This window comes from Borostomias antarcticus (genome assembly GCF_949987555.1).
Source record: "Borostomias antarcticus genome assembly, chromosome: 31".
NCBI lineage: Eukaryota > Metazoa > Chordata > Actinopteri > Stomiiformes > Stomiidae > Borostomias > Borostomias antarcticus.
Genome location: NC_140264.1, coordinates 5,048,399 through 5,060,898, shown reverse-complemented (window position 1 = coordinate 5,060,898; position 12,500 = coordinate 5,048,399). Strand labels below are relative to the sequence as shown.

Sequence of the window (12,500 nt, the reverse complement as noted above, 5' to 3'; positions counted from 1 at the left end):
TATTTCTCAGAGGTCTAAATGTGAAGTTCCTCTAAGTCTTAGGACCACTGCTGCAGAGTTAGCGCTTCCAAACTGCGGGCCACCCCCCCCCCACCCCCCCCCCCCCCAAAAAAGCGAGGCCACGCCCCCTCCTTCTAGAGCGTGGAGGCCTGGAAGATGGTCCAGCAATGGTACTTTTCACAACGCATCAAGTATTCCTTCCAAGATCAATGTTACAGTACATTCTCGAAAAATCCTTAAAAGTAACATTCCTTTCCAACTAAGCCACCGAAGAGGCGCAACATTTTAGTCATAATTTAGTCATAATGTAGAGTTTACAAAATCGAACTACAAGCCCCACATAAATGTCTGCTCGCTATCTTATGATTTCCGCCATGATTGTAGTTCTTTTGCGACATCCGGGCCTCTGAACTTAGGGGGGGGGGGGGGGGTGACTTCAGCACTCTGAAGTCATGGACATAGGATGACGGACTCCCGCTCAGATCTGACAGGACTGTGGATAGGTATAAGCAACAACCTCTGACCTGTTATATGCACCCTGTGTGTTTTGCTGGTGGCCATTTTGGCCAATCTAGACTAGCTCCCGGTCTCCCTTGTCCTCCCTCCCTCTTTCTCTTTCCTTCCTCTTTCTCCTTCCCTCCTACTTCTCCTCCCTCCATCCCTCTGTTGTCATCTCTGATCTTAAAGTGATGGACGGGTGAAATCATGCGTTTCTCTGTGGACATGTCACCAGTCTCGCTCATGTCAAGATCAGTGGTTTCTCCCACGCCATCCTCCTCCCTCCCTCCTCTCCCCCGGCCTCAAGTCAGGGGTCAGGGGTCAGCCTCTGCCCAGACTAACACTGTTTGAGCAGCTAACTAGCGCTAACTGTGTTTGAGCAGCTAACTAGCGCTAACTGTGTTTGAGCAGCTAACTAGCGCTAACTGTGTTTGCTTCCTCCTGGTTTTGACTCTGTTTGGTGTTGATATTGTTTAATGATCATCTTTAATCAGCTGTGTGAATAAAAACAGGAAACGTGAGTTTGTAAATAACTAGATGGTGTGTTTTTGATGACCTGCCACGTGGCCGGCGAGTGGCTCCAGGTGGCCTCCATCAACACTGCTCCGGGGTAGGAGTCGGGGCAGGCTAGGGGTGCGTTTGATTCGACAGTGCCCCCCGGTACGAGGTGACCAAGGAACGGTCCTCCAGAAGTGACACCGGGAGATCAAACCAACCAACCAAACCTGGCTTGAACACCGTCTGAGCGTCTGAACACCGGTTGAACACAGTGTGTGTCGTCCCCCCCCCCTTATGTGGGGTTTGTGCCCAGGGGAGGAGGGGAGGAGCGCTTGTTACGTGTTGAGGTTTGACCGCAGCTGTCCGTGCAATAAAGTGGGACTTGGTTGAAATAAAGATGATGTTTTGAACGTGTTTCAAGTTCTGAACCCACTGGGTTTGGTAGGCGTGTGTGGGTGTGGTGAGGGGGGGGGGGGGGCTGATTGCTCAGGAATGTTCTTAACTTTATATTTTGACTGGGGTTATAACACTCTACAATAACACACAATATACACATGCACACACACACTTGAATGATGTTGACTGATGAGTTTGAGACAATGGCTTTTTCTGCTAGTGTCCGGATCAGTTATTAACCCTATCCAGGGCTGTATCAATCTAAGCTAGCCCATGCTAAGCCCTCAAGGGGAGGAGGCAAGGAAGGCTACTTCACAGGTTTCGAACACAGCCGGATTCCAAGGTGAGCACGTGAGGGTTATGGGATCTATTCCCTATCTCAGTTATAAGAGAGACCTGGCCAGAAGCATAACGGTCTATAAGAGAGACCTGGCCAGAAGCATAACGGTCTATAAGAGAGACCTGGCCAGAAGCATAACGGTCTATAAGAGAGACCTGGCCAGAAGCATAACGGTCTATAAGAGAGACCTGGCCAGAAGCATAACGGTCTAGGTCTGAAGGTTTTATAACCGCTGCAAGAAATTCCCGTTTCCAACTCTGTACACCGTGTAGCCGTGTAGTTAATGCAGACAATAAAATGAGACCCCGTTTCTAGCCTATTATACTGTATTCGTGAGCGTGCATCTGTTAGTGCGCACGGGACGGTCAGCAGCGCGAGCGCATCTGCATTATTAACGCTGAACCGCCCCCCAACCCCCCCCCCCCCCTTCCGGTTACCGGTCCGGTCCCGAGATCCTGCTGCTGCTGCAGTATAAAACCCCTGCCGTGGCTGAAGCCGTGCGATCAAAGTCAACCGACCGTGCGCGCGAGCAGACCGAGCAGCCAGCGAGCGTCTCCATCCCCCGACCGGACAACCGACACACAACCGACACACAACCGGAACGAGGTCGCACCTCGTCGCGATGTGAGTTTGATGCATTGCTGGATTCCGTTTGATCGTTTGCACGTGAGAGCGTGTGTGTGAGACTAATCATCAATTGAGTCGAAGTTGCTGCTAGAGCTATATTCGGTGTGTGTGTGTGTGTGTGTGTGTGTGTGTGTGTGTGTGTGTGTGTGTGTGTGTGTGTGTGTGTGTGTGTGTGTGTGTGTGTGTGTGTGTGTGTGTGTGTGTGTGTGTGTGTGTGTGTGTGTGTGTGTGTGTGTGTGTGTGTGTGTGTGTGTGTGTGTGTGGTGGGGGGGGGGAAGTTGCTGCTAGAGCTATATTCGGTGTGTGTGTGTGGGGGGGGGGGTATTCGGTGATGTTGCAGTTTTGAGGGACAGTATGACTGCGGAAAGGCGCAGTCTGCACCACGTCCGTCAAACCACTACACACCCATAACACTACACACCCACACACCCACGCACCCACCCATAACACTACCCACCCACACCCACCCACACCCACCCACCAATAACATCATTTGGCTGAGCGGTTCACCGAAAAACTAAGTTGGGACCCTACTATCACCTCGGTATAACCGGAAAGTGGCGTAGACCAAATCACGATAATGCTTTTTTGCCAGAGCCTATTTTGGCTACGTTTCAGACCAGATTTACATCATCAATATGAATCGGAAGCGCATCTCTCCCGCATAGAAACGACGCAGGCTAGCTTCCATGCGTTAAATAACGGGCTAGGTCTAATAACGGGTTAGGTCTAATAACGGGCTAGGTCTATACCTAGTTGAGTAACTAGTTTACGTCTCAAGTGGGTTTAAACCCCTTAAATTGTATTTTGTACTCGGCCAAGATCACTGGGTCGTTTGCGTCTCAACGGTGACCTCGAAATGCCTTTGCTTCTGTGTGGAGAGAACATGGTGATGCAGCAAAAACCTCTCTCTCTCTCTCTCTCTCTCTCTCTCTCTCTCCTTTTCTCTCCTCAATCTCCTCTCTCCCTTTCTCTCTCTCTCTTTCTTTCTCCTTTTCTCTCCTCAATCTCCTTCTCTCTCCATTTCTCTCTCTATCTCCCCCCCCTCTCTCTCTCTCTCTCTCTCTCTCCTTTTCTCTCCTCAATCTCCTTCTCTCTCTATCCCCCCCTCTCTCTCTCTCTCTCTCTCTCTCTCTCTCTCTCTCTCCTTTTCTCTCCTCAATCTCCTTCTCTCTCTCTCTCTCTCTCCTTCTCTCCTCAATCTCCTTGTCTCTCTCCCTTTCTCTCTCTATCTCTCTCTCTCTCCCTTTCTCTCTCTATCTCTCTTCCCGTTCCGTCTCTCAGAGGATAATGTGTCCCACTTGACCTCTGCAGAGAAAGCACCTTGACATGCACACACACACGCACATGCACACACACGCACACACACGCAGTCACCAAAATGTGTGTGTGTGTGTCCTCAGGGCTTTCTTCTCAGGGTTGGTGATATTGGCTCTCATGGTTTCAGCAGAGGGTGGTGTGGGGTAAGAACCTCCATCGTGTGTGTGTCTTGATAGTGTCATGTTCTTTGTTTTTTTTATTATAACAATTATTGTAAGTCGCTTTGGACAAAAGCATCAGCTAAATGACTGAAGTGACGTCATGTAAAATGTCCCAGCCCCAGCACAAACCTCAGCTTCTGCACAGAGTCAAAGGAATGCCTTGAGTACGAGCTGGTGTGCAAAACAGACGAATATGAGGTGAGTGTCCCCTTAAAACACACACACACACACACACACACACACACTTAGACAGACGCATTCAATTAATACATACCCCCAAAAACGGGGGGGGGGAATGTGTGTGTGTTCGTGTGTGTGTGTGTGTGTGTTCGTGTGTGTGTGTGTGTGTGCGCGTGCCAGGTGCGCCACTACAGCCCCACCCGCTGGGTGTCTACTGATGCGGAGGCCTACTTCATGGGCGTGGGCGCGGCCATGGCCTTCAGACGGCTCTTCCAGTACATCACCGGAGCCAACGACGGGGGTCAGTGTGTGTGTGTGTGTGTGTGTGTGTGTGTGTGTGTGTGTGTGTGTGTGTGTGTGTGTGTGTGTGTGTGTGTGTGTGTGTGTGTGTGTGTGTGTGTGTGTGTGTGTGTGTGTGTGTGTGTGTGTGTGTGTGTGTGTGTGTGTGTGTGTGTGTGTGTGTGTGTGAGAAAATATGAGAGAGGGGGACTTTTTATATGTACCGACTGAGCAATGTATCCCTCTAAATGTGTGTGTGCGTGCGTGTGTGTGTGTCAGGGGTCCAGATGGAGATGACGGCGCCGGTGCTGGTGAGGATCCCGGAGGACACCAGGGTGTGGGAACCGGCCGTCTACACCCTCAACTTCCTGCTGCCCTCGGCCTATCAGGAGAGGCCTCCCATCCCCACCAATGACAAGGTGAGCTGGCACCTGTCCGTCCGGTCAGCCCTCGGTCGGGAGGGAGGGAGGGAGGGAGGGAGAGACTGGTGCAGGAGTAACCTGATCCTAGTTCAAGGTTGTCTCCATATTCACACACACACACACACACACACACACACACACACTCCAGTAGCACCGCTGAGATCTGACACCTGAGACTAACAGAGAATCAGATCTTTCTCTCTTTGAATGTAAACAAAGTGTGTAAGTTGAGCCCAAACATCAAGATTAAAAACCCACAAGACACCTTGAATGAGGGAATTTCTCATGGCTGAGTGACTTCACAAGTCCAGAACTTCTCAGAACCTGCTAGCGGGGAATGACTGTCGCAGGTCGAGTTGTTCCTGTATTTATGTGTGTGTGTGTGTGTAGCTGTACTTCACGGACATGCCCGACATGAGTGTGTACGTGCGGAGCTACGGAGGCTGGATGCTGTCGGTCACCTCCAGACTCCACGCCCACCTGCTGACCCAGGAGCTGAACCGAGTACACGCCCCCTACAACCGCTCCTCCCACTACGGCGTAGGATACGACAGGTACACACACACACACACACACACGCCCCCTACAACCGCTCCTCCCACTACGGCGTAGGATACGACAGGTACACACACACACACACACACGCCCCCTACAACCGCTCCTCCCACTACGGCGTAGGATACGACGGGTACACACACACACACGCCCCCTACAACCGCTCCTCCCACTACGGCGTAGGATACGACAGGTACACACACACACACACACGCCCCCTACAACCGCTCCTCCCACTACGGCGTAGGATACGACAGGTACACACACACACACACACACGCCCCCTACAACCGCTCCTCCCACTACGGCGTAGGATACGACAGGTACACACACACATTATACAACGGTTAGTTCTGGTTCTTGATTCTGATTGGCTGGAAGCCGTGTTAAAATACTTTGTAACACACCTGGGACTCTCTCTCTCACACACACAATTCTGGCCCTGTCACTGTTCTGACTGCCTTGTGTGTTTTTGTGTGCGTTGTTTCTGTGTGTGTGTGTGTGTGCGTGTGTGTGTGTTTGTGTGTGTGTGTGTGCGTCCCCAGCCCCCTGAAGCTGCTGAACAGACACAACGAGGTGTGGTACGTCGCCGAGGGCGACCCCGTGTGCACTGACCCTCAGGAACCGACGCCCGCACACACACCTACCCCCACACACACACCCTCCTCTGACACCCCCACACACACACCCTCCTCTGACACCCCCACACACACACCCTCCTCCGACACCCCCACACACACACCCTCCTCCGACACCCCCACACACACACCCTCCTCCCCGCCCCTCTCCCCCTCCCACACTCCCCCCAACACCTCCTCCCCCTCCTCCTCCTCCTCCTCCCCCCCCGCCCCCCCCCCTCCTCCCCGGGGAACGCTAACGGAACGGCCCCCTCCTCCTCCGCTCAGCCCTCTAATGCCACAGCGGAGGCCGACTCCTCCCCCAACGCCAACACCAACCCATGACCCCCGACCCAGGAAAGGGAGGCCCTCACATAACCCCGAGAGAGAGACATAGAGAACGAGTGGCGCTGTGCCTCTCTCTCCTCTCCCCTGTACTCGTGTTCCTCCTGTGTAGCAATGCCTGTATCTCCCTGTCGAACCTCCATTCACCTGTGTTACGCCATCGCCCCCTAATGCCACTCGCCGGTTACTGCGCCCGTCCAACTGCAGCTTGCCTTTTAACCCATGTGACCGACCAGGCGCCTCCCTCCTCCTCCTCCCCCCGTAACCAATCACGTCGGTCTAACTCTCCTGGACCGGCGGGCCTCCCAGCCTATCCCTGCGCGTCACTCAGCTGTGTCAAAGCCTTAAGACTCGTATTAGCTAGCTAGAAATGTCTGTCATAAAGGTGATTAATTGATTAATTGATTGGTTGGTTGGTTGATTAGAAGGATAGGTGCTTATATTGTGTGTTTATCTGTTTTGAGGTACATGACCTGAGGATGACAATAAACCATTAAAACAAACCTACTGTATGTTGGGGTGATTTCTGGATCCTTCTCTCTTCCCAGCAGCCCTGGTGACGTGGTAGGGTAAACGCAGGTAGGGTAAACGCAGGTAGGGTAAACGCAGGTAGGGTAAATGCGTGGTAGGGGAAACGCAGGTAGGGTAAACGCAGGTGGAAGGGATCATGGTAAGGAGCCAGCATGCACAATATCAGGATCCTGGCCCGGCTGAATCCTAAATGTAACAGGACCGTAACTAATGTTATTAATTAGTTTGCCCTGCTTTGACACCTCAAAATGGCTGCTGGGAAAACAGTCTATAACATGAACCCTCACTTAAGAGAAAAGTGCACCAGGACCATAAAGGATTCTGCGCTTGTCCCTGAGGAAGAACCTTCTGAAGAACCCTTTTTAGAACCCTCTTCAGGCTAGGAACCATTTTATCAACTAAACGTTCTAAGGGAAACAAAAAAGGCCTGAGAGGAGGAACCCTTGGAACCCTCTATCCTAAGAGAGAAGGAACCCGTGGAACCCTCTATCCTGAGATGAAGATCCCTTGGAACCCTCTATCCCGAGAGGAAGAACCCTCTATCCCGAGAGGAGGAACCCGTGGAACCCTCTATCCTGAGAGGAGGAACCCGTGGAACCCTCTATCCCGAGAGGAGGAACCCTTGGAACCCTCTATCCCGAGAGGAGGAACCCTTGGAACCCTCTATCCTGAGAGGAGGAACCCGTGGAACCCTCTATCCTGAGAGAAGGAACCCGTGGAACCCTCTATCCCGAGAGAAGGAACCCGTGGAACCCTCTATCCTGAGAGGAGGAACCCGTGGAACCCTCAACCCCGAGAGGAGGAACCCGTGGAACCCTCTATCCTGAGAGGAGGAACCCTTGGAACCCTCTATCCCGAGAGGAGGAACCCGTGGAACCCTCTATTTGATAAGTGACCAGGGGTCTGAATAAACACACAGTCTCTATTGGGCTGGTTGCAAACGCTTTCACTTTATTAAGAAGAGAAGTACAGTAAAGACACTGTGTGTGTGTGTGTGTGTGTGTGCGCGCGCGTGTGTGTGTGTGTGCGCGCGCGTGTGTGTGTGTGTGTGCGCGCGTGTGTGTTGTAAATCAGAAGAGGAGATAGCTTCATGATCGTCATGGTGATTTTGTCACTGGAGCTACATCTGGAGGTAGAGAGAGAGAGAGATTGAGGTGAAGAGAGGGGAGGAAAAGAGAGGGGAGGAGAGAGAAGAGAGAGGGGAGGTAGAGAGAGGGGAGGAGAGAGAAGAGAGAGGGGAGGTAGAGAGAGGGGAGGAGAGAGAAGAGAGAGGGGAGGTAGAGAGAGGGGAGGTAGAGAGAGGGGAGGAGAGAGAAGAGAGAGGGGAGGTAGAGAGAGGGGAGGAGAGGAGAGGAGAGAGAGAAGAGAGGGGAGGTAGAGAGAGGGAGGTAGAGATTGAGGTGAAGAGAGGGGAGGTAGAGAGAGGGGAGGAGAGAGGAGAGAGAGAAGAGAGAGGGGAGGAGAGGAGAGAGAAGGGTTAAAATGAGGATGAGCTGTATAGATAAGACTAACTAACCGGTTTATAGTCCAATAGAACTGATCTCTAAGTAAATTCCCTCTGATTGAACTTGTTAAATCTTCAACAACAACAACAAAAAACTAGCTTTAGGAGTAGGCAGCTATAAACAATATTCAAATTTCATTCTGAAACTGTTAAAGGTGCTATCTCACCTACATAGTCCCCCCCCCCCTCTCTCTCTCTCTCTCTCTCTCTCTCTCTCTCACCTAGTCCTAACCCAGGTTGGAGTTCTGTGCGGAGTTGGAGGAGGAAGAGGAGGAGCCACTGCTCATGGAGACCATCCCCCCGGGCATGCCTCCGCTTGATGATATCATGGCGCCTCCTGATGACATCATTCCTCCCCCCGATGACATCATCATTCCTCCCTCGGAGCTGCGGAACTCAGAGCCGCTGGACTGCATGGACATGGACCCTCCCCCTGATGACATCATCATTGAGCCGCCATCGATCGTCAGTCCACCGCCGGATATCATGGCGCCTCCTGATGACATCATTCCTCCCCCCGATGACATCATCATTCCTCCTCCGGAGCTGCGGAACTCAGAGCCGCTGGACTGCATGGACATGGACCCTCCCCCTGATGACATCATCACTGAGCCGCCATCGATCGCCATTCCACCGCCGGATATCATGGCACCACCTGATGACATCATAGCGCCTCGAGATGACATCATTTGACCCCCTGATGTCCTCATTCCTCCTGCGGAGCTGCTGAACTCAGAACTGCTGGACTGCATGGATATGGACCCTCCCCCTGATGACATCATCGCCGAGCTATCCTCAATCGCCATTCCACCGCCGGATATCATGGTGCCTTCTGATGACATCATAGTGCCTCTTGATGACATAATTTCACCGCCGGCCATAATGGCACCTCCTGATGACATCGTGGTGCCTCCTGATGACATCATTCCTCCCCCCGATGACATCATCATTCCTCCCCCGGAGCTGCTGAACTCAGATCTGCTGGACTGCATGGACATGGACTCTCCCCCTGATGACATCATCACTGAGCCGCCATCGATCGCCAGTCCACCGCCGGATATCATGGCGTCTCCTGATGACATCATTCCTCCCCCCGATGACATCATCATTCCTCCCCCAGAGCTGCGGAACTCAGAGCTGCTGGACTGCATGGACATGGACCCGCCTCCTGAGCCACCCTCAATGGCCATTCCACCGCCGGACACCATGGCGCCTCCTGATGACATCATACCCCCTCCAGAGCTGGCGAACTCAGAGCTGCTGCCACCCTCCACCACAGCGCCGCCTGATGACATCACAGCAGAGCCCACGGACATCGTGGCCCCTCCTCCGGACGCCATCATCGCCGCTGCTCCCCCGCTTCCGCCTCCCGATGACATCACCACGCCCTCGGAGCCGCTGGAGTGCATCGCCGTGACGCCCTCCATCAACTCATAGCTGCTGGTCTGCATCGACGCCGAGCCTCCCGAAACCCCGCCCCCGCCCGACATCATGGCGGCTAGCCCGGCGTCTCCCGATGACATCATCATCCCTCCGCCGGAGCTGCTGTCGCAGGAGGAGGAGCTGATCTCCGCGGCGCTGGACTGCATGACCACGCCTCCCTCACCTCCCGATGACATCACGATGGCTCCTCCCCCAGACTGCAGCAACTCCCCGCCCTCTATCACAGCTCCGCCTGAGAGAGAGAGAGAGAGAGAGAGAGAGAGAATGGACGGAGGACAAACGCTAAAACAGGAGGGCGATTCATTCATTCATTAACTCGTTCATTTATTCATTCGTTCCTTCATTCATTCATTCATTCATTCATTCATTCATTCATTAACTCGTTCGTTCATTCGTTCGTTCGTTCGTTCATTCATTCATTAACTCGTTCGTTCATTCATTCGTTCGTTCATTCATTAATTCATTCATTAACTCGTTCGTTCATTCATTCGTTCGTTCATTCATTCATTCATTAACTCGTTCATTCATTCGTTCGTTCGTTCATTCATTGACTCATTGACTCATTCATTCCAATGTCAGATGACATCACACCTCTGCCGACGGACATTGTGGAGCTGATGGAGGAGGAGGAGACTTCTGAGCTGCCGGACCTGGTGACCATGGAGCCCTCTGTCGAGGCCCCGCCCCCGCCCGACGACGCCATGGTGACCGCGCCACCGCCGCCCCCGCCTGAGCCAGAGGAGGACACCTCCATGACGGTGGACTTGACAATGACCGCCGAGGCTCCGCCCCCTGACGAGGTCACCCCCGCGGAGCCCCCGCCGGTCACCGCGGCGCCTCCTGACGACATCATCAACACAGACCCGCCGCCGGAGGAGGAGGAGGAGGAGGAGGAGGAGGAGATTTCCGTTCGGCTGGACTTCATCGTGGCCCCTCCCCCCGATGATGATGTCACGGAAGATCCAAAGCCGGACGCCGCGCCGGCCAGCGCCCCCGACGACACCGGGCCTCCGCCGGACGACGACCTGTACGAGCTGTAGGAGCCGCCCGCCGCCCCGACCACGCCCACCCCGCCCCCCGGACGACGACTTCACCTCCGTCCTGCAGACCCTGAAGCCCCCGCCCCCGGCCCCCGCCCCCCGCCCCGGTGGGCCCCCTCCAGCAGCTGCCTGTAGGCGGCGATCTCGGCCTCCAGGCGGGTCTTGAGGCTGAGGAGGACCTGGTACTCCTGGCCTCGCCGCACGGCGCCCTGACGCAGATGGCTAAGCTCCTCCTCCAGCCCGGACGCCAGGCCGGACACGCCCTGCAGACGCTCACCGACCTGCGCCTCCACCTCCGACACACGCGCCTCCAGGTTCATGTTCTGGAGGAGTGGGGGCAGAATGAGAGAGAGAGGGTGGGGAGGGAGAGAGAGAGAGAAGGGGGTATGTGTGCGTGAGTATATGTGTGTGAGTGTTTGTGTGTGTGTGTGTGTATGCGTGCATGGATGTGTGTGTGTGTGTGTGTGTGTGTGTGTATGCATGCATGGATGTGTGTGTGTGTGTGTGTGTGTGTGTGTGTGTGTGTGTGTGTTAACTCACGCCCATGCGCAGTGCCTCCAGCTCCATCTGCAAGGTCATGACGAATTTGCGACCTTCGGTGACCTGTGACGTTTCACTGACCGCCGCCTCGGTGAACTGGACAGCCTCAGCCTTCTTCATCTCCACCTGGACACACACACACACACACACACACACACACACACACACAGGCACATCAATCACACATCAGTACACAAAGAACTGGAATGTCTGAACATGTGTTGAAACGTGTGACACCTTCAGGCGACAGGTATTCAAATGTCAGCAGCTCCAGTGTGTGTGTGTGTGTGTGTGTGTGTGTGTGTGTGTGTGTGTGTGTGGGCGCGCGCGCGCGGGGTGTGCGTGCATGTGTGTGTAACAGACCTGTTTTATGTACCAGCCCTCGGCAGGGGTGTGTGTGTGTGTGTGTGTGTGTGTGTGTGTGTGTGTGTGTGTATGTGTGTGTGCGTGTGTGTGTGTGTGTGTGTGTGTTATTACACACAATTAGCAAATGAGGAGAGGAGTTGTCCCATTGCATTCTTGATGGTTCATTTGTCAAGTTTGGGCTGGAGCTGAACCATTATGGGAGAAAACTTGTGCGTGTGTTTGTTTTGTGTGTGTGTATGTGCGTGTGTGTGTGTGTGTGTGCGCGTGTACGTTTGTGCGTGTGTGTGTATATGTGTGTGTGTGTGTGTGCGTGCATGCGTGTGTGTGTGTGTATGTGTGTGTGTGTGTGTGTATATGTGTGTATATGTGTGCGTGTGTGTGTGTGTTTGTGTGTGTACGTGTGTGTGTGTGTGTGTGTGTGTGTGTGTGTGCGTGCGTGTGTGTGTATGTGTGTGTGTATATGTGTGTATATGTGTGCGTGTGTGTGTGTGTGTGTGTATATGTGTGTATATGTGTGCGTGTGTGTGTATATATGTGTGTGTGTGTGTGTGTGTGTGTGTATATGTGTGTATATGTGTGCGTGTGTGTGTATATATGTGTGTGTGTGTGTGTGTGTGTGCGTGTGTGTGTGTGTGTGTGTATATATATGTGTGTGTGTGTGTGTATATATGTGTGTGTGTGTGTGTGTATATATATGTGTGTGTGTGTGTATATATGTGTGTGTGTGTGTGTGTGTGTGTGTATATGTGTGTGTGTGTGTGTGTGTATATATGTGTGTGTGTGTGTGTGTGTGTGTGTGTGTGTGTGTGTGTGTGTGTGTGTGTGTGTGTGTGTGTGT

General features: G+C 53.3%; 1 protein-coding gene across 1 annotated transcript; it reads left to right on the top strand.

Moving 5' to 3' along the window:
• Nucleotides 1-1,049: 1,049 nt before the first annotated feature.
• Nucleotides 1,050-6,238, top strand: LOC311327228 (heme-binding protein 2-like; the record flags this gene model as incomplete). The annotated part of the gene is made up of 7 exons (XM_084460262.1): nt 1,050-1,108; nt 3,957-4,038; nt 4,201-4,321; nt 4,579-4,718; nt 5,112-5,275; nt 5,822-5,909; nt 6,182-6,238. 7 exons carry the CDS (start codon nt 1,050-1,052, stop codon nt 6,236-6,238), a joined length of 711 nt encoding a protein of 236 aa, XP_084316388.1.
• Nucleotides 6,239-12,500: the final 6,262 nt, after the last annotated feature.